The following is a 22,650-nucleotide window of genomic DNA, read 5'->3' as shown; positions in this document are numbered from 1 at the left end:
TATTTTATAGACGCTTCACGATGAGCAAATTAATTCTGAGTTGATACTGTTACATTTCGCTTAAGATAGCAAGATCTCTATTTTTGGCTGTCTTACGCCGCTACCAAGCTGAATTTTCTGCAACAAAGATACCTAGAATTCATGTAAAAATACTAGAGTCCAAAGTTAATTCAAGGAAGTTCAACGGTTTGTAATGTTTCGAAATCTATAAATGTTCCTCGTCAAAAATGTATAGTTTCATGATTAATGAGAGTTATGTACAGTTCAAAGGCTTATAGTAGGCTAACTGTTGCATACCAACAATATTAAACAGTTTCTTTCAAACAACTTATAAAATTTAAGCGAGGTTCTCGAAAGTTCAGTTGGCAACAATACTGATATTTACTTACATAATACATTGTTGATTCTTGCTCTCGAGAATCTTCTATAAATTTAGAGAATAGACGGGACTTTCACAATATACATTTAACAATATAAGTTACAGGCATTTCTAAATATATATTAAATTAAATCATAGATAGATATCAAAATTAATATACATTAGTAAATACGTTAGAGACCTTGTTTACTTTTGGAAAAATATATTCAATTGTAAAAAAAGTTTCATTTTAACGGAATGTCTTAATTTATCTTTTGAAGAGTACAATGATTTGTAAGAAACGTTTCATTGTTTCATTTTAACCGAATATCCTTATTTTCTTAAAGATAGATAAATCTGTAGAAATAGTTATTTTGAATGGATATCTTTATTTACTTTTTCGACAGTAAATTGAATTGTAGTAAAACTTTCATATTGACGGAATGTTTTTTATTTACCTTTTGAAGAGTGCCTTGATTTGTAGAAAAAGTTTAATTTTTACTGATTGAATTTTGAATTTGTTTGTTTGTTTTTAAATTCCGCGTAAAGCTACACGAAGGCTACATGCGCTATCAATTTCTAACCATCTGGCCATGCCAGTCCCTACTTTTGAAAAGTTCATTGAACTGTAGAAAATTTTCATTTTCATTGAATATCCTTATTTACGTTTTGAACAATTGAATGAATTGTAGTAAAAATAATTTTGACAGAATGTCCTTATTTACTTTTTGAAGGGTAGAATGAATTAAGGAATAAGTTTTATTCTTACTAAATGTTTTTCTTTAATTTTTGAAAATTTTACCGAATTGTAGAAATGTTGCATTTTACTGAATGTTTTTTTTCTTAGAGTACATTGAATTACAAAAAATGTGATTTTGATTGAACATCCTTATTTACTTATTGAAGAGTATACTGAATTTTAGAAAAAAAGTTTCATTTTGATTGAATATCCTTTATTATTCAGGGATGCATAAACTGGTTTGTTTTATTTTGAATTTCACGCAAAGCCACACGAGGGCTATATGCGCTAGCCGTCTCTAACTTAGCAGTGTAAGATTAGAGGGAAGGCAGCTAGTCATCACCACCCACCGCCAACTCTTGGGCTACTCTTTTACCAACGAATAGTGGGATTGAAAGGTCAAGCATGTTTTGTGTGACGGGGATTCTAACCCACAAACCTCAGATTACGAGTCGGGTGGCTTAACCACCTGGCCTGTAGAATATTTTGTGGTGTTATGAGCTCCACTGTACATGCTTCTGCTTGTATAGCCATTAGCCAGTGAACATTTTTGGTGAAATTCTTTGATTCAAATACTGAAAAATAGAATTGCAGAAATGATTCAGACGATGCAAAAACTGTTCACTTTTTGAAAAAAAAAATGCTTACCGTGTAAATGAAGTACAGTGTACGTTAATTTGTTTTATTAACGTTTTAGGCCTGTGAATTATCTATTAGTTAACAGCCAGCCAGCCAGCGGATCGAAAGATCCAAGGTTCGAGTCTGCGATATACCGTTGAACATAATCTTCACTTTCAGCTTGGACTCCGCCTTCCATCTAGTGGCACAGTGATAAGTCTGCGTACTTATAACGCTAAAAACAAGGTTTCGATACCCGTAGTTTGCACAGTAGTGAAAGAACATTGTGCGGCCTTAGGCGACTCAATGAGCTATGAAGTTGGAACGCTTTATTGAAGTAAAAGTAATTATAGTTTTGACTAGTTATTAATATTAGAGTAATGCATAATATAATTATATTAAAACCAAAAGATAATGTGACATGAAATATAAGATTATGATTCATTGTACTATTTTTAATATACTGAGTAACCTCTGAAAACAACATCGCTGTTTTATTGTAAAGGAAATAAATATACGAGATGGTAAGAGACAATTATTTGCAAGAGACAAGTATCTTAAAGTAGAAATTATTATTTAGCTTAAACATTCCATGAAAACTGTTATTTTTAATTTTGGCTTGGCAAGGCATGGCATGGTGGTTAGATCCCTCTACTTGCATTCAGTGAGTCACAACAATAAAGTCGGTGCTGAACATGCTCGCCCTTTCAGCTGAGTGGACGATATAATGTGACAGTCAGTCCGACAATACGTTAGCGAAAAACAGCCTTCTCGCTAGTGTATAATAAGTTGAAAACTAAGAAAGGCTATACGTAGATAGCCTTTGTATAGTTTCTTGCAATTCTTAAACAAACAGTATTGAATATTATTTCATAAAATGTGTAACTAAGTAAAGTAACAACAATTAAAAATAACCTTTGTCCAAGTGTATCCTTTTGTTTATAAAAAATTATAAAATCGAAGATGGTGTGGAATTTTCAAATGGTTATAAATGAAATATTTGACCGACGAGAAAAATAATTCTTCTTGTACACAGCTAAACTAATATAATTCCCTCTCTCTACGAAATATTACTTCTATATGAGATGATGTATTATTTGGTATATGACGTGAACTGAAAGTCTAAGCGCGTTTTTAGGATGATTTAATATAAATTTAGGTCATCGTAACCCGTCGAAAAAGGCGTCAAAGTTCGGCAGGAAGGTTTCAATAGGAATACCAATATGACCTCGTGTTTTAAAACTATGAAGTCAATTTTAAGGATTCGATAGAACTAAAACGTGGTAACTGTGCAGGCTGTAATAACTTGCTGAAGGCTCATCACACCAGTCTCAGCAGTAGAGTGAAAGTTATGTATCATAAGATGAGCTTAGACTTTGTGACGTTCTGGTATTAAGTTATTGTTACCCTGCTTTCCAATTTTACAATCAAACAAGGTCTAACAAAATGTGGTCCGTCTTACGACATACACAACCGATTTCATTCTTCCTGCCAGAACCTAGCACACAAGTCATCTAGAAAAGCATATATGATGATAATATTGTGAGATTTGAATGATAGTTGACTCAACTGACCTGATCACCTTTTTCTAAATCCTCGTCTGTTATTTATTAATGCGCTATTTGAATTGCGTTTCTCGAAGTAACGAATCGTTTCTCTAGCACAGTAATATAGGCGAAGGAGCTCACGTCATCCTATTGTCTTTAATATAATCTAAATATTACGCATATTATGATAAACAATTCTGAATATTTGTTACTAGTTATTTCTTAATATGGGTACGTAACTTGTAATAGCCAAACAAACAAAAATCCTTTGTTACTGTCTGAATAATTATCTTAGATAAACATTAGAAATCTTCAAATTCATTTCACAATCAACACACACACACACATTATACATTACAACAATTAACAAAAACAAGATAAAGATCGCCCATAATAACAACTGACAGTGGAAACTTTTTATTTGCAATCACATTACGTAAAACTTCAACATGAAATAGAAACAAGAAGAGGCCAGTTATGTTTTTCTACACAATGGGCTGACTGTGCTCTGAACCAATACAAGTTAAAACGGAGACTAATAGCTTTTAGTCGTTGTTCTTTCTCCAGACTTTCTTATCGATTTTGTAACAGTTTTTCGCCTTGAGTTCTTCCTGTAAAGTAAATGTCATTTTCAACTCAACTTTATGCCATCTTTAAATGTAATATCATTCTGAACTTTAACTCCAGATGACTCTATGGCATCACTACATGTAATATCATTCGGAACTTTAACTCCAGATGAATTCGTGTTATCACCGCATGTAAATCATTCTGAACTTTAACTTCAGATGACTCAATGCCATAATAACAACTGACAGTGGAAACTTTTTATTTGCAATCACATTACGTAAAACTTCAACATGAAATAGAAACAAGAAGAGGCCAGTTATGTTTTTCTACACAATGGGCTGACTGTGCTCTGAACCAATACAAGTTAAAACGGAGACTAATAGCTTTTAGTCGTTGTTCTTTCTCCAGACTTTCTTATCGATTTTGTAACAGTTTTTCGCCTTGAGTTCTTCCTGTAAAGTAAATGTCATTTTCAACTCAACTTTATGCCATCTTTAAATGTAATATCATTCTGAACTTTAACTCCAGATGACTCTATGGCATCACTACATGTAATATCATTCGGAACTTTAACTCCAGATGAATTCGTGTTATCACCGCATGTAAATCATTCTGAACTTTAACTTCAGATGACTCAATGCCATCATTACATGTATTATCAAAATGGCGAATAAAAAAAGTTTTGTTTTTTTAGTTCACAATATTTTACAAAATGTATACTTTTCCTAGGCTGACATATAAGTTTTTTGGGCACAAAAGGTGCTTATAGTTTTCAACTGATTTATGTTTCAGCGTTTGCAAGACACAAGCCTTGAGCAACAGACTTTGGAGGTGGCACATTAGATTTGCTGTGTTACATCTGTTACACTTATATATATCAATAATAAACAGACACTGAGCTGATAACAAGACTAAACAGCTTTCGCCTAAAATACATTCGTTGCTGATGTTTAATGATTCATATGTACAAAGGTTTTGTACCCGTTAAACAAAAGTTATAAAATTAAAAAACTTACGAACTTGTTAAAAGAAAGTTTTAAATATGTATATACTGCTAAGCCTAACGTTTATAACAAGCAACAGACTTAAATATTCAACTAACTTTTTTTTTTCAACGTTTGTTCCTTTATACTGCATATATTTATTCTTATTCATCAGCAGTTTTAAATGTTATGTCACCGAAATAAATGATTGAAACATACAATAAATCATTAATTTCAGGCATTACATGACTGCCAGTTGAAGAAATAATTGTCTAATTTCACATACTTCAGATGACTATATAGATATCTTTACCAAGGGTTTACAATAGGTGCTACTCAAGATGAATAACACGGAACAATAGTTAGTTGTAGCAAGAGCGGTAACTTAAGGACTTTCTTATATAGAAACTGCACATACATCGTTTTTGAAATTTCCTGTGTTAAAATTAGGATGTAGCAAACAAATGGTACGCTTGTACACCATACTTGTAAACACACGACGCAATTCATGTATGCCCACGAACTGCACATAATAACTTACTACATTTACATGATTCACAGCTGTTAAACTTGCTCTTCTCATAATAGTGAATAAGAGAGTGAGGCTAAAGTGACCTATTCTGATATCTCATCAACTTCAAAAAACGAAAATAAAAACATGTTATGGAAATACTAAAGAACTAAGATATACTTCCGTGTCTATATAATATGCGGTGCGTTGCAACATAGAAGTGAAATTGCAAGTTGGCTTTTTTAAGCACCAATAACGATCCTTGCGGTTATAATAAACAATCACGTGCTGGTTTAACCAGGAGTTCATTTTTAGAGATATACATTTTACAAACTGCTTCATTCAGTAGTAAATAGAGTTACCGTTATTTCAGTTTCGGTTAGTAAAACTAAAAATAAAGAATTGTAGTAACTCTTCTTACGATTTTTAGTTATCTCATGGATCCTGAAAATGTCGTGAACCATAAAAATAAAAGTTCTAAAAATATAGATTGGCTCTAAATGTATCATTAAATTAATAAATCCGAAATAAACAGGATAAACTGTTATCTTCTAAAGTATTATTAATTTTGTGAACCCAATGTTTAGTTACTAATAACTCTGTAATACTTTAAAATTTGGATAAAGTAACAGATCTTACAAAAGTCAATAAACAGGTTAACCTAGAATTGCATCAGTGAAAACAGACTTTGAAGTTATAAATAAAGCATTAGACTCTAATCACTCATTAAATAGGCGATGGTCCAGTTTGCAAGTCGGGCGTTAACACAAAATAATAATTGAGCTGCGAGTACCTTATAAGAGGGCCGAGCATTGACAAGTGGTTAGTCTATCGGATTGTGGATTAGAGGTTCCGTGATTCGCCATTTGTTACCAAAACAAATGAATATCACGGTCTGCACTTTGAAGTCGTGGCTGCGTTATAACAGTGACGTTCAAATTTCACTAATTAATTACAGTAGCTCACGAGCTGGCGATTGGTGATCTTGTCTAACGATCTTTCCTCTAGTTTCTTTTCCAAATTAAGAACGGCAACGGATAGTTTCAGAACTTTGCTATAAATACAAAATAAAATAACGCGACAAAACTGTAAAGTACGAGTAAAAAACAAAAATATAAATAAAATGGTCTCCAAATAAACAGTTGACTTGAGACTTCATGAGCCATGAATCAACATTGACTATTATGAAATTAAAACAGAAATATAATAACTTTCGAATGTTTTCAATAAAGAAGATAAACACAACAACATACACAGAACTATCCTCTTCCTCGTTTACTTTAATGAAAACATTCTAAAGTTATAAACAACAAAATGCGTAAAAACTATACTCTCCTTCCAATTCAAAATTAGTAATTGCTATGTGTAATTTGATGCAAAAAGAAAAATTCTTAACTCTACCAAAAAGAAAAAAAGAAGTGCACACTAATCGTATTCCACTTGTCTTAATATTCAATCCTGGCACCAAGTAAGTCAAGCATATTGTGCTAAATAGTTGCATTATAGTTACTGAAGAAATCCGTTTCAAAGAAGACACCAATTAATATTTGCAGACGTGACTCAAACCAGAAGAAATTGTGGTATTCAAAAACCAGCGGTAAGTCTACGGATTTACAACGCTAAAATCAGGGGTTCGATTTTCTTCGGTAGACAGCAGATTACCCAATGTGGCTTTGCTATAAGAAAACACACACATAGGAACCTTAAACGAAAGTCATCACGGTACACCAGGTACTCACACACGTAAACAAAGCCATCACGGTACGCCAGGTACTCACACACGTAAACAAAGCCATCACGGTACGCCAGGTACTCACACACGTAAACAAAGCCATCACGGTACGCCAGGTATTCACACACGTAAACAAAGCCATCACGGTACACCAGGTACTCACACACGTAAACAAAGCCATCACGGTACACCAGGTACTCACACACGTAAACAAAGCCATCACGGTACACCAGGTACTCACACACGTAAACAAAGCCATCACGGTACTCACACTTGCAAACGAAGCCACCACAGTACACCAGGCACTCGAAGATGAAACAAATGTGTCACCTGCCCACATATTAACAATATCAAATATACACAAGGAAAAAAAAGACTTTCCACATAAGACAATGCTTTACATGTGTTATTGAATGTACAACTTGTAAAAAAAGTGCAGTGGTTTATACATTGTGCAAACAGGATACTGACTCAGACATCAAGCACGTGAACATATACATTATATTAAAACTACAGAACCAGGATAAACCAGTAGGCAAATTTCACCAAAACCAGCCGTACAGGTAAACTGTCTGGCTTACACGTGCTCCAGCAAACATTCACATGAGATAAAGTTAGAAAGTAAATTAAACTGCAATCTTTGAGTCCTACAAACATCTGGTTTAAATGTATGGTTTTTTTTATCTCAAATAATTCTACTATTTCGAAATTTGTTTCATGTTTAAAATTAACATGTATTTTCGTATCATTTTCCTTATGTTTGGTGTGACGGGGAGTCGAACCCGCGACTCTCAGATTACGAGTCGATTGCTTAAACCACATGGTCATGCCCGACCATTATGTTGTGCCAACCACAAGTGTTTGAAACCAATTTTTAGTATTGTACTTTCGAAATTACTGCAGAGTCATTGCAAGCCTTAACGTTGTAAAACGTTTAACTTAAATAATCTAATGGCCATCCATTAATGCTGGCCTGGTATGGCTAGATGGTTAAGGCAATCGACTCGTAATTTAAGGGTCCCAGATTCAAGTCCCAGTAACACCAAACATGCTCACTCTATCAACCGTGGGAGCATTATAATAAGACAGCTAATCGCAGTATTCACTGGTAAAAGAGTAGCCCAAGATTGGGGGCGGGTGGTGATGACTAAATGTCTTCCCTCTAGTCTCACACTGTTAAATTAGGGACGGCTAGCGCAGATAGCCCTCATGTAGCTTTGCGCGAAATTCAAAATAAATCAAACTATTAATGCTGGAATAACTAGCATCATGGCAATGATGACCAATAGAAAACTAGTCTATTTTACTGGATTTGTTGAGACTGAATATTGTGTAAGGTTGTTTTCACCTCTTCATCACCTGTTAGCAAATACAAAAGTGCTTGAGAACCCATGCTTCCAACACTTCAAAGTTTTCATTTAATAACGATTGTTTCAGGTTTAGGATTTTCTTATAGTTATTTTTCAAATATGAGCAACAAAGAAAATGTTTTATTTATTTTCTTTGCTGAGTTTCGCGTACTTAATTTTGATTGTTTGTTTTGTTTGTTTTTGAATTACGCACAAAACTACTCGAGGGCTATCTGTGCTAGCCGTCCCTAATTTAGCAGTGTAAGACTAGATGGAAGGCAGCTAGTCATCACCCCCCACTGCCAACACTTGGGCTACTCTTTACTAACGAATAGTGGGATTGACCGTCACATTATAACGCCCCCACGGCTGGAAGGGCGAGCATGTTTGGCGCAACGGTGTTGCGAACCCGCGACCATCAGATTACGAGTCGCACGCCTTAACACGCTTGGCCATGCCAGGCCTACTTAATTTTGAATTGAAAGACTAGCGGGAAAGCAGCTACTCATCACCTTCTATGGTCAACTCTTGGAAGCCCGATAAGAAATAATGTGTATGAATAATAGCTTGATTACTTACTAGGTAATGAAAATCTTTTACTTTCTAACAGAGCAACGGTTTTCTGTAAAGTAAAATATTTAATTCTAGTATTAATTAAGTGCAATCAGCGATAGATTTAATAACATGTTTGAAAATGAAAGTGGTCTACAATATATATATATATATATATATTAGTGAAAATAAATATATTTCAATGAAATTAAATTCAGCAAATCTAAACCTCTGACTAATTTTATTAGTTTCTTACATCTCAAAAAATAAGCCGAAACAATAACAAGTTGAACAAAAAACGCTGCATTAACTGAAAAGAGCTTAAAGATCCTAGGGTAAAAAAAAGCTGCAATATGGGATTAAAAAATGTACTCCAGGTTTTGGAGGTGACTACGTGGGGATACACCATCTATCAGGATACCAACTCCGAATATCCCGGTCGCGCCAAACATGCTCGCCCTTTCAGCCGTGGGGGCGTTATAATGTGACGTTCAATCCCATTATTCGTTGGTAAAAGAGTAGCCCAAGAGTTGGCGGTGGGTGGTGATGACTAGCTGCCTTCCCTCTAGTCTTACACTGCTAAATTAGGGACGACTAGAACAGGTAGCCTGCGAGTAGTTTTGTGCGAAATTCAAAAACAAAACAAACAAACCAACTCCAAAACCTAGGGTACGTTTTGTAATCCCACATAATAGCTTTTACCCTAGGATCTTTAACTATATTTTTATCTGTTTGAAGACAGTTCCAGAACAATTTCGTTAAAGATTTTTACGTGATTTTAATTACTGTTTTCCTTTAATCATGTCATGATATCTGTATATGAACTTACTGAGTATTTTAAGAATTTATTGATTATTCGTTTTCCAGCATATACTATATTACAACTTCCACAAATTATGTTTGATATTTCACTAAACCTAAGGGAAAAAAATACCTGTGTTGGTGAACACGTGTATCGTATACAAACACTATTTTTTCTTCTACCCTGTAGGGTTAAGGTCATGAGTGTTTGGTAAGTTGTTTAGTAATTGAAACGAATTCCTGTAAATCATAATAATTACTTTCTGAGCAAACATAAGCAATCAGTTGTGATAAGATTTTTTCTGTTGACATCGAGTGCTTGCACATTATATGGTTGTCATAACAATCTTTTCGGCACAGTCAACAACATCTCGTGTTTGTCTATTTCTCTCGGTATCTTAGGATTTATTGAAGTACCCGTCAGTAGGATATCCCAAAGCTCACTATAAATACATATTACTTAATGAGCTAAAACGGTAATTGCTTTTTTCATGGGTTCGTGAAGGTATTTGTCACCTAAATTTCTTTTATGAAAATTCTGTAGAAATTAATAAATAAAATGAAAGGACTGACTCTCGACATTAACTTTCTCAACACAGTAATCATGGGCACGGCCTCGCCAGGTGGTTAAGGCGCTGGACTCGTAACATGAGGGTCGCAGGTTCGAATCCCCGTCACACCAAACATGCTCTCCATTTCAACCATGAAGGCGTTATAATGTAATGGTCCATCCCATTATTCGTTGGTAAAAGAGTAGCCCAATAGTTGGCGATAGGTGATGATGGCTAGATGCCTTCCCTCCAGTCTTACATTGCTAAATTAGGGGCAGATAGCGCAGATAGCCCTCATGTAGCTTTGCACGAAATTCAAAACACAAATAAAGATGGTAATCATATCAAAACCTAAGTTATACAACATTGATCTTTACATAATACGTTTTATTCGGAGAAATATTGTCTACAAACGAGTATACAAAATGTTAAACGTAATACCTTTTTAAGGCGAATAAAGACAATTAACTTCCATGCGCGTGCGGGCCAGGAAGTTGTGTTTAAAAACTACCCAAACTTGACGAATACTAAAAAAGTAAAGAGAATTGTAAGTATTAAAAATGAACTTCGCTCTCGGTCGAGTTGTTTGATAAATAAACTGGATCTAATTTGTTTGTTTTTCAATTTCGCGCAAAGCTACTCGAGGGCTATCTGCGCTAGCCGTCCCTAATTTAGCAATGTAAGACTAGAGGGAAGGTAACTAGTCAAAACCACCCACCACCAACTCTTGGGCTACTCTTTTACCAACGAATAGTGGGATTGACCGTAACATTATAACGCCCCCACGGTTGAAAGGGCGAACATGTTTGGTGCGACGGGGATTCGAACCCGCGACCCTCAGATTACGAGTCGAACGCCTTAACCCACCTGACCATGCCGTGTCAGTAAAGAGAAAAACTTCTGTTGCGTATAACGTTAGAGACGATTTTCTTCTGCAATACGAATGATTATAACGAATTTAAGATTATTTCGATAAACCAAGTATAATTATGAGGTTACTTTTGTCCGAGTGTTTTCTTTAATCAGCAGTACTATATACATAAGACTGAATTGCAGTCATATATTCATGAACAGAAGGTTTTAAATCAGATGGACAGGTTCTGGTGACAATAGTGGCTCCTGGAAGGTTTTAACAAATTTAATGGTAAGTGATCTAGCAGACTCAAATTACATCCGGGCCTGGCATGGCCAGGTAGTTAAAGCGCTCGACTAGTGGTCTTAGAGTTGAGGATTTGAGTCCCAGTCAATCCCACTATTCGTTAGTTAAAAGAGTGACCCAAGAGTTGACGATGGGCGGTTATGATTAGTTGCCTTCCCTCTAGTCTTACACTACTAAATTAGGGGCAGCTTGCGCAGGTAGCCCTCGTGTAGCTCTACGCAAGCTTCATAAAACAAACAAATTAGATCCAGTTTATTTATCAAACAACTCAACTGATAGAGCGAATTTCATTTTTAATACTTACAACTGTTTACTATCATCTGGTATCAATACTTTTATTACTTTGTTTTTTATTCTGCATCTGTTACACACGTGAAAAAATAAAATTGGAGATCAACTCTTATAATGAGAAAGTAAAGACCGTGAATCCAGCGACACATTTCACGAATTTTATGCTCAGTGCTTTTAATTTTTAAACACCCGTACTTCTTTCCGAAACGTATTTACACCCAATCAAATTTATGCATGAACAAGTTCTTTTATTAATTTCCTTAGTGAAAGGTGACTTGCGTTTTCATTCAAGTTAAATTTAAACTGAATCATTAAAAATACATTTATCTTTAAACACAAACCAAAAGGAATTATTTTCTCAGTATTTTATCGTTATTTTCAACTAATACAGTGCAAATCTTAAATTAAAGACCTTCTGACAAACATTAAAATGTATTTCCAATTCTCGCTCAGTTGTGTGTTACTATACTGTAAAGTGAAAAAACTGTCATCTTCAGGTCACTCATCTGTAAACTTTCATGTTTTCTTTCATCACATGACTACCCACCGGTGTCATGCTAATCTCGCTTAGTGTTTTTTTCAGAGGGCGCCACAGTATCAAGGGTTGTTAATTAATACGGAACTGATCAGTCTTAACATTAGAAAAATATTTCGAATTTGTTCTCTCTGTAAACCTAGCTGTGGAAATACTTGTTTACAGCTTAAAATATTTCTTACTAGTCACTGGCGGTGTACTGCTACTTCTGGACTGGTCACTATGTGTATCGTACCTGAACAAAAAGCAGTTTTAATGTTTCATAATAATTTGGTGTTTTTATAATACATTTAAAAATTAATATTGTAGTTAGTTCTTAATGTGTCAGTTTCTATTAATTTTCAAGTTTCATTCTTCATGTTTTGTGGTGATGGAATTCTGAACAGCGTTGTTTCTTCACAAGACTTAATATTGCTTATTGCTTTCACTTAATATTTTACTTCCCTATCTATTATAAATAGTAACATCATTTGTGAAAATATTATATAATCTTTGAGAAAATGAAACATTTTACAAAATAGCTGTTTCTTAGAAAATATAAAATCAAATTATACTACATTTAAAACATTCACACGTTTCCCTCACGAAAATGATAGGAAAGTTTTATTTATTTGCTGCATTAGAATGGTTTAGGTTTCATTTATTTTTCTGTTTGTTTTTGTATTTCGCGCAAAGCTACTCGAGGGCTATCTGCGCTAGCCGTCCTTAATTTAGCAGTGTAAGATTAGAGGGAAGGCAGCTAGTCATCACCACCCACCGCCAACTCTTGGGCTACTCTTTTACCAACAAGTAGTGAGATTGAACGTCACATTATAACGCCCCCACAGCTGAAAGGGCGAGCATGTTTGGTGCGACGGGGATTCTATCGCGCGACTCGCGATTACGAGTAGAATGCCTTTATCCACCTGGCCATGCCGGGCCAAAATATTCATAATCGTGTTTTTTGGAGGTTTATGTGTGTGAATAGTTTTCTTATAGTAAAGCCACATCGGGTTATCTGCTGAGCCCACCGAGGAGAATCGAACCCCTGATTTTATACTTACCACTGTAGTAGCGGGGGCTTATTTTTCTGCGTCAAAGACAAATTTTACTCTTTCAAGAATTATCATCTTGATGACCTAAAACTTATCAGAAATTTAATGTTCACTGTCCCCACTCCTATTTACAGTTCTACAGAGATAAGTTTTATAGTCCTTATTTCAATAAGCTATAAAAATGAAATATGGACGCTAAATTATTTACCTTAATTTTTTTATACGACAAAACAAAACTTTTTATATCTATTTCTGAATACCTTTCCGAGTGATAACTAATCTTCACACAACTCTCCTTCTCTGTCATCATGATAGTAAACTAAATATTTACGACTGATAACAAGATATTTTCGAGCATTACCAACCTGTTTCGTTATCAATAAACAACTAGTTGTAGATTATCTTTAATAATTTAGTTAGTACTTCTTTATTCAGACGTGCCGTTCTTCCAACTACTCATAACTGTAGTGATACAACTATTATGATAGGTTTATTTTGTGTAATAAATGAGATGATACTTTATCTTTCGTCAAGATATCACTAATGTCTTAAACTCGGAAACGTTTTGGTTGAGAAATAATTCAAAAGGAAAAAATTAGTTTAGGGACTAAGTCGTTGGTGTTGTTTTTTTTAAGGATAAGTGGAAAATTGGTTTGTTTATTTGTTATGGTTTTTAATTTAAATTTTGTTTAAAGTTAAACAAAAAACTGCACAATCGGCTATCTATGCTATTTCTACGAGGGGTATCGGAACACAGTTTTTAACGTTATAACTCGTGAGACCTGTCGATGAGGCACTGGGAGAGTGACCAAAAAATTCTAGGAAGAAAATGGTTATTTTTTTCATTAATGTTACAAGAAATGCTTGTCTGTAGTACAAGGTTGTACTACAGTTCGGCGTTTCTTCATTTCCACACTAAGTCTACGAATTAAACCATTTAATAAATTAAATTAACATGAAATTATTATATAAACTAGGTGAACAATTTAAAATTTAAACATATCTTCACGAAACAGCTTATGCAAAATAAAATACGGATATGCATTAATAAGTTATAAAACAGTATCGTTTTGTATTATTTGCAGTTTTTTGCAGTTTTCACGGCTAAACAGGATTTAACAATATTTTGTTGGCTGAGTTTTCTTTGCATAGGTTTAAGAAATTACAATTCTAAAATCCATGGTTCGATTCCCCGCGGTGGATACAGCAGACAGCCTAACGTGGCTTTAATCTACAAAAAAAACAACCTTGCATACAGTTGCGAGTAACAGAAGGCAGTGCCTTCTGGGAAATTTAGCTTCCACCCAATTGTTTCAGTTGAATGTTAGGATAGGCGCGAGGGGAAGCATACATCTTAGCGTAACCACTGATTGCAAACTAGATGTGTTTAATAATGCTTTGTCTCATTAACCCCAAATAGGATTTCGTCACCTCAATTTAACTTTAATTTATTTTAAGTCCCTAAGCAGAAAACTGAAGCAACCTTTCACATTAACCATTTCGCGAGGGGTCAAAGGCCATGTCATCGATTTTGTTAACTTGCATTCAAAATTTTATTAAACCACTCTTTTTATGATTTGATATCAGTAAGTTTAGAATCAAATTGTAAATTATAATTGAAACTTTAATGTTATATAAGAATTAATTTCTTAATTGAAAAGTGAATATTAAAAGAACACACCTAAATATTTGGAAAGTTTAATGTCAATGTGGATTCGATAATAAAGAACTGCTGAGAAAAAAATCGGTCCCACCCCCTGTAGGAGTACTACAACAACTCTATGAACGCCTTGTTTTCACACTTGACTCCTAGGATGATCTACGTCGTTTCTTTGGCGTCAATAAAGCTAATGTATTTCAGCTAGACATTTCATCTTTATCACTCTCCATAGAATGGCGTAACCAGTCCTTCCTTCTTTCATTGCGACTGTTTATCATCTGCTTTTCGTGCAATTTTGAACTTTGGGCATACTGATATCGAGAGCATTTCCTACAAGTTCCATACATACGCAATTAGCACTTTCAAGCAGTTTTCTTCTATTAACAATGCTTTGGCCTGGCATGGCCTAGCACGTAAGGCGTGCAACTCGTAATCGGAGGGTCGCGGGTTCGTGCCCGCGTCGCGCCAAACATGCTCGCCCTCCCAGCCGTGGGGGCGTTATAATGTGACGGTCAATCCCACTATTCGTTGGTAAAAGAGTAGCCCAAGAGTTGGCGGTAGGTGGTGATAACTAGCTGCTTTCCCTCTAGTCTTACACTGCTAAATTAGGGACGGCTAGCACAGATAGCCCTCGAATAGCTTTGAGCAAAATTCCAAAAAACAAACAAACAAAACAATGCTTTATCTATACACGATCATTACATTTACTCACTGAATATCGATGTCTGTTTTGTAGCCAACCGTGAATCCAATTTTCAGGGTGTGGTAATCGCCTGCTTTTTGACCAGTCAGGCAGTCAGTCCTTGGGTCTATAACTTGATCTAAACCAGTTGTGTTATTCGAAGTCGTCACAGTGATGACAATTGTTCACAACATCCTTCATCTCCACCACATTCCCTCAACTTCTGTTTGATTGTTCTAATAAAGAGGCTTGTGTTTGATTTGTTTTAGATTTCACGCAAAGCTACACGAGAGCTATCTGCGCTAGCAGTCCCTAATTTAGCAGCGTAAGACTAGAGAGAAGGCAGCTAGTCACCACCATCTACTGCCAACTCTTGGGCTACTCTTTTACCAACGAATAGTGGGATTGACCGTCACATTATAACACCCCCGGCTCAAAGGGCGAGCATGTTTAGTGTAACGACAATTCGAACCAGTGACCCCCGAATTACGAGTCAAATACCTTAACCACCTGGTCTTGCCGGGCCAAGGAGCCTGGGTCTGATAGGATACATCTGGAAAGAAGGTAAGACTACAATGTAGTTATTCTGTCCGATAACTTGGTAGAAGATGTCTGGAAAGAAGTTAGGACTACAATGTAGTTACCCTGTCAGATAACCTGGTAGGATATATCTGGAAAGAAGGTGAGACTACAATGTAGTTGCCATGTCATAAGACCAATATAAGATCGAGCATTACTCAGACACTGATCTAGTTACTCCAACCATAGAAATTAACACCAGACAAGATACAACCTAAAGGCGCTTTGCGGGCTTTACGGCACAACAAAGTTTCATTTGCTGGGACTCCTGGGCAGTTGCTTCCTTTTTCCACTTCCTGTTCACGAGCCTGTTTATTGGTAGCCTCAAAATGGCTCAACTGTAAGTGTGGAGGGTTATAATGCTAAAAATGTAGTTCTGATAACCGCCATGAGAGAGCACAAATAGCCAATTGTGTAGCTTAGTGCAAAGCGACAAAAGCAAAAAACGATCGACATGTTTCACTTACAAAATGAACCATAAATATATTTTTTAATTGTAACAGGGTTTCAGATATTATTAAGAATGACGAACATCTTTCCTCACCTTGTCTTAATTGTCTCCATAGTTTACGATCCCACACAATATGTTATCACTGGATACTTTAACATTGTTCAAAATGGATATTTGTAAAGCTTTTGATAAGTTAGGGACCTAACATTTTGCAAATAACGTAAACATAGCCGAAAACACATTAAAAACGTTATGATACAATCACCTAAACATTTAACATCAAATTGAAGTAAAAATAAGAAATAAAACTTCATTAATTTTCACTGTGGTTCGAACGGGTAAAAGAAACAATCAGCAACAGAATATTTCCTTAAAGTTACATTTATTACTTTCACACAAAAACTTCGTCAAAAACTGTAGAGTATTTAATATCTTTACATGAAAAGTATGTCAAAACAGTAGCTAATAATTTTGGTTTACTTGCAAAAAAAAAATTATATTATGTTTTCTAAAGAACTCGGTTACAACCTTCAAGAATTTTAACCTTCAGGTAATTCTGTTCAAACCAGTGCGAAAAATATTATCAAATAACATAATGCTAATATTGATTGACAATAACTCTGAAATTCACCCTACAAAAACATACTAATTTCTAGAGAAAGGAAAATTGCAAAATGTATCTATTTTAATACCCTTGTTTATTAAATATTAAATGTTAAATACATCAAATAACACATTAAAAATATTGTAGTGTAATAAAAAGAACTGCATATTTTAATCAATAGACAATTGTTGAAAGTTGAAAATCTTTGATAGCTAAATCTAGAGAAGTGGCCCGACATGATCAGGTGGTTGAGGCACCTCGACTCGTAATCCGAGGGTCGCGGGTTCAAATCCCGGTTGCACCAAACGTGATCTCTCTTTTAGCTGTGAGGGCGTTATAATGTGACCGTCAATGCCCCTATTCGTTGGTAAAAGAGTAGCCCAAGAATTAGCGATGGGTGATGATGACTAACTACCTTCCCTCTAGTCTTACACAACTAAAATAGGGACGGGTAGCGCAGATAGCGCTACTTTTCTTATAATCTTCAGTAAGAATATTATTAAAAATGATTTTACAATACAAGTTAAGATAAAATCTCCGCATTATACACAACTGTATATACAAATTTATACACAACTTAGCTTTACATACTCCACCTATCAAAGTTTTCATTCAGCTCATTCAACACTAATATAAATTTTCTGAATCAATTGTTTTGGAAGCTGTGATCGTTAACTCACGATATATCAGATAATTAAAATTTGTTGTATAATACAAAAAAAAAAAAAACTTTCCTTACCCTAGCTTCTTGTTCACACCAAACATGCTCGCTCTTTCAGTCATGGTGGCGTTAAAGAGTGACAGTCAATCCCACTATTCGTTGGTAAAAGAGTAGCTCACGAGTTGGCGGTGACTGGTGATGACTAGTTGCTTTCCCTCTAGTCTTACACTTCTAAATTAGAGACGGCTAGTGCAGATAAACCCTCGTGTAGCTTTGCGCGAAATTTAAAAACAAACAAATATTACCCTAACTTAAATACTCTAACAACAAGTCGAATACAGCGTAGAGATTTATGACCACACATACATATTGTCTTTAACTTAACTTTCCTTAAAATTTTTGTATGCAAAGCTACTCTTGAATTTTCATTATTGCCCCGCTTGTACAGCAACAAGTCTACGGATTTGCAACGCCAAAATCAAGGGTTCGGTTCCCCTCAGTGGGCTCAGCAGATAGCCTGATGTGGCTTTGCTATAAGAAAAACACACACATACATTTTCATTCGACTTTTATACTTTTCATTTGATCTTTGGTTTGATTTCGTCATAAGTCATCTATCTCTCAATTTGACTGACTCGTTTAACGAGGTCTCCTTGAATGCGTTAGTGAATTAATTAAAACAATTAGGAGTTGTCCAGTAGCACGAGAAATTATTCGTCTACAATCTGTACTGTTCTGTTACCAGAACTTGCCACATACTAAATAACATAGAAGTTTATGTAATGTAAACTATTATATTTAATTAAATCGTGTTTGAGTTACCTACAGTATCATATAAATTTAGTATATGGCATTACATTTATTAAATAGCAATATCTTAATTAACTAAACATCATAAGCATGATACATAAAATTGTAAATGTGACAGTTTCGCTTTTGTGTTTCGTGATTTGTTAAGCAGGCCCAACTTTGTTAGACGTTGTTAGGGTAAGGAGCGAAAGCAACACTTTACAGCGAAGTCACTCAACTCATGACGTCAGAGAAGCGGTCATAGAGGCTTTCTGTTATTTGTTACTCACCTTTAATATTAATTATTATTAATTATAATTTTTATTGAAAGTGTTCAACTTTTCTGGTACAAATTACATAAAACATGGTTGTAACTGACGTTAAATAATCTGATTAGGAAATGAACCTTCTGTTGTTATAGTATTCTTGTGCTATACTATTAAACTGGTTGCTTAACAGCAGCATAAGTAACACGTGTAAAATCTGATGACTGAATAAGCTAATTACTAATATCAATTAAAAGAAAACACAAAAAACACATTTTAATTCAAAAGTAATTTATGTTACTAAACTGGATTCTTTATAAACAAGAAGTTACTTTTATGAATTCATTAGAAAGTTCTAACTACTACCTACACACCTTTATCATCATTTTCCGAATATAATATTTTCTTATCACTTCCTGTGAAAATTGTAACCCCATTGACGTAATCTCTTTCCAACTGAATGTTTTCTATGGAAGTTACTGAAGGTCAAGTCACGTGGGAAGACGTAAATATTCTGTTTGGATGTTTGACAGCTTTATTAAAGGTGACACTGTCGAAAGTGGAATATAGTACGTTGAGCTGCGAAACGGATGATTACAAACTTAGAAAAATATTTCATCTTTATTTGCCTACTTGTTGATACCACTGGTTGTACAAACTTATTATTTTGGAGAACAGAACGGCGCTAGAAATTGGGATGCCTGATGTTATTACTAAAAAGGGGGACAGCAAGGTAAGATGTTTCCGAAATTAATATTTAAAATGGGGACAGCAAGGTAAGATGTTTAAGATTTCCACCAAGGCAAGATCTCGGGACACAAACTGTTCTATTCATTAGAACTTTTTAAGCTAATATTTGCTGAAAGATTTTATAACTATAAGGCTTTATACAGATTCGGAATATATATAATATGTAGAAACTATACACGTGTAATAAATATACTTAATATTCTGAAAATTCTTTATTTTCGAAGTTCCAGTTCAAAGGAGGTCTGGTTCAGTTTATATTTCGATCAGCGTAACTTATAAGATTCTACTAATTTCGGAGAATTCCACGTCTCATCAGTAACCATGAATACAACCAGAGACAGATACGTTGGACCTATATCATACTGAAAAGTGTCCAACATATTGGTGTGAACGTACTTTATAGTAGATATGAGAAAAACTTGTGCACTAGATAAATTAAATGAAACAAAATTATCGTTGGCCACTATTCATATCACACCAAGAGTACACTTGACACTTTCGCTGCAATATATTTGGTCAACTTGTGTTTAAGGTTACTGATGAGGAGTGGAATTCTCCGAAACTGGTATAACACAATAACACACGTTGATCAGATTTAAAGTGTAGATTGAACTGGAGCTATCTTGAAATTAAGCAGTTTTCTTAATGACGAGATAATACCTGCTGTTGGGCAACTGTAAAATATGAAAAACTAAGCAGTGGCCATTAACTTCCTGAGTTAATTCCTGCAAACTGTTTCTCGCCTTATTTTAATCATTTGTCCGAACTTGTGTGTATTTTATCATGTATTGCAATCAATGCTCGTTAAATGGCATTGAAAATGCTGTTTTTGCTGAGTTCTATTGGATATATTCCGAATTATGTATCGTAATCGCGGTACAAAATCATTCCTAGTTTCACTGAAACGCCGCAACAACCTAGCCTGGCATAGCCAGATGGTTAAGGCTCGTAATCTGAGGGCCGTGGGTTCGAATCCCCATCACACCAAACATGCTCACTTTTTCAGCCGTTAGTCAAAGAGTAGCCCAAGAGTTGATGGTGGGTGGTAATGACAAACTGCTTTCCCTCTAGTCTTACACAGCAAAGTTAAGGACGGCTAGAGCAGATATCCCACGAAATTCATAACAAACCAAACCGCGACAACCATGGTCCAATAAAAACTTGTTAAATCCAGGAATGTAAAATTGATTGAGTATTATTTCCAGAAATGGTGTAACACAAAATAAAACTCTTATTTCATAATTGTATAAATACAGACTATTATAGAGTTAATAACAAAAATAAATTTTGAGGTAACTGAATAAAAATATCCAAACACAGAGGGAATGGATAAAGTTGGTTCATCGTTGAAATTATTATTATTATAAATATCAAGTAATTATAATAATAGCGTTTAATTAGTGAACTCTTGCGTTGTAGATATTCAGAATACAGTAACTCTTGGTGACATGGTAGTAATGAACTATACTTTGTTTTCCAGCAAAGATAACACTACACCAGTTTATCAGAGTTCGATGAATTATTTGTTCCCTGTCTCAAATTTGTGATGAAAATGTGTTTCTACTATGTATCGTTAACATTAGGTAATAGTCGAGTTTTATTTCTGAACAAAACTGATGCATTGAAATAGAAAAATCTTTCAGAATTTAATTGTTTTTGGAGTTTGGTTTGTTCTGAATTTCGCGCAAAGCTACACGAGGGCTATCTGTGCTAGTCGTCCCTAATTTAGCAATGTAAAACTGGAGGGAAGGCAACTAGTTATCACCAACCAACCACCGCCAACTCTTGGGGTACTCTTTTATCAACGAATAGTGGGATTGACTGTAACATTATAACGTCACCCACAGCTGAAAGGGCGAGCATGTTTGCAACTGTGATTCGAACCCGTGACCCTCGGATTACGAGTCGAGTGCCTTAACCATCTGGCCGTGCCGGACCCTTGAGTGTACGTTGTTTGAGTTAATCATCTCTCATGCTTTATTTCTATTTTATTTATTTACTTATTTAACTACTGTGTTGTTTCATCAGGAATTGTGGGTATTTTTTGTTGTTTTCTTTTAGTTCTGTAAATCATCTGTACGGTGTACGGAGCTATAGAAGAGAGAATATGAAATGTACTCGGGATTTTGAAGATTAGTTATTTTATTCATAATTTGTATATAAAAAAAATTAGAACTCTAGTAATAAAAAAGAAGTATATATCTAAACTATGGTGCAATTTCTCCAGTATGATTCATTTGTTTCGTTCTTGCTCGATTAAGTAATTTTGAAGTACTTAACATTTTCATGTGCTATTTAGCACAATTTAAATACACGAGTTACTTCATTGCTTGGTTTGTATTCTCGACTCGTAACCCGAGGGTCGCGGGTTCAAATTCCCGTTACACCAAACATGTTCGCCCTTTCAGCCGTACGGGCGTTATAATGTAACAGTCAATCCCACTATTCGTTGGTGAAAGAGTAGCCCAAGTGTTGGCGGTGGGTGATGATGACTAGCTGTCTTTCATCTAATCTTACACTGCAAAATTAGGGACGATTAGCACGATAGCCATCGTGTAGCTTTGCGCGAAATTCAAAGACAAACAAACAATTTATTTGTATTTACAAACACATAGTAGAAACTGACCTTTTTGTTGTTGTTTTTTCCTCTTAAATGTTGGTAGCTCAACCGTAACTTCGATGCTTTTGCTGATAACAAAATGTACAGGAAAATAAACAGTGTTGTGGAAGTGATACGGGGTTGAAATAAACTACGAGTGCATGAACGCATAAGATTATTGAGTAACTGAAATACTCGGGTAGTTCAGGAAATGTATATTACTGTCATAACGGATTGAACCACAAATAAACAGCCGCTACAACCAGGGATGAAACGCAC

At 35.0% G+C, this 22,650-nt stretch overlaps 1 protein-coding gene and 1 long non-coding RNA gene across 3 annotated transcripts in view; one reads left to right on the top strand and one right to left on the bottom strand.

The window, feature by feature from the left end:
* LOC143247353 (sodium-dependent proline transporter-like) overlaps window positions 1–22,650 on the top strand; it is a 72,881-nt gene that overhangs the window by 2,987 nt on the left and 47,244 nt on the right. Inside the window, exon 1 of one of the 2 annotated variants that reach the window (XM_076495279.1) lies at window positions 19,555–19,755. The exons of the other annotated variant lie outside the window; for it this stretch is intronic. Within the exon in view, the coding sequence (XP_076351394.1) occupies window positions 19,720–19,755 (36 nt within the window). The 5' untranslated portion in view covers window positions 19,555–19,719. Of the gene's footprint in view, window positions 1–19,554; window positions 19,756–22,650 lie in introns of those variants that run through there. 2 annotated transcript variants of the gene reach the window in all.
* Window positions 4,075–7,478, bottom strand: LOC143247349 (uncharacterized). Its single transcript, XR_013026523.1, has 2 exons — window positions 6,120–7,478; window positions 4,075–4,284 (listed from the first exon to the last, which is right to left on the bottom strand). It is a non-coding gene; the product is annotated as an uncharacterized LOC143247349 (long non-coding RNA).

Source organism: Tachypleus tridentatus, chromosome 3 (genome assembly GCF_004210375.1).
Source record: "Tachypleus tridentatus isolate NWPU-2018 chromosome 3, ASM421037v1, whole genome shotgun sequence".
NCBI lineage: Eukaryota > Metazoa > Arthropoda > Merostomata > Xiphosura > Limulidae > Tachypleus > Tachypleus tridentatus.
The sequence above is the reverse complement of the archived record's forward strand: the minus strand, read 5'-3'. Positions and strand labels throughout refer to the sequence as shown.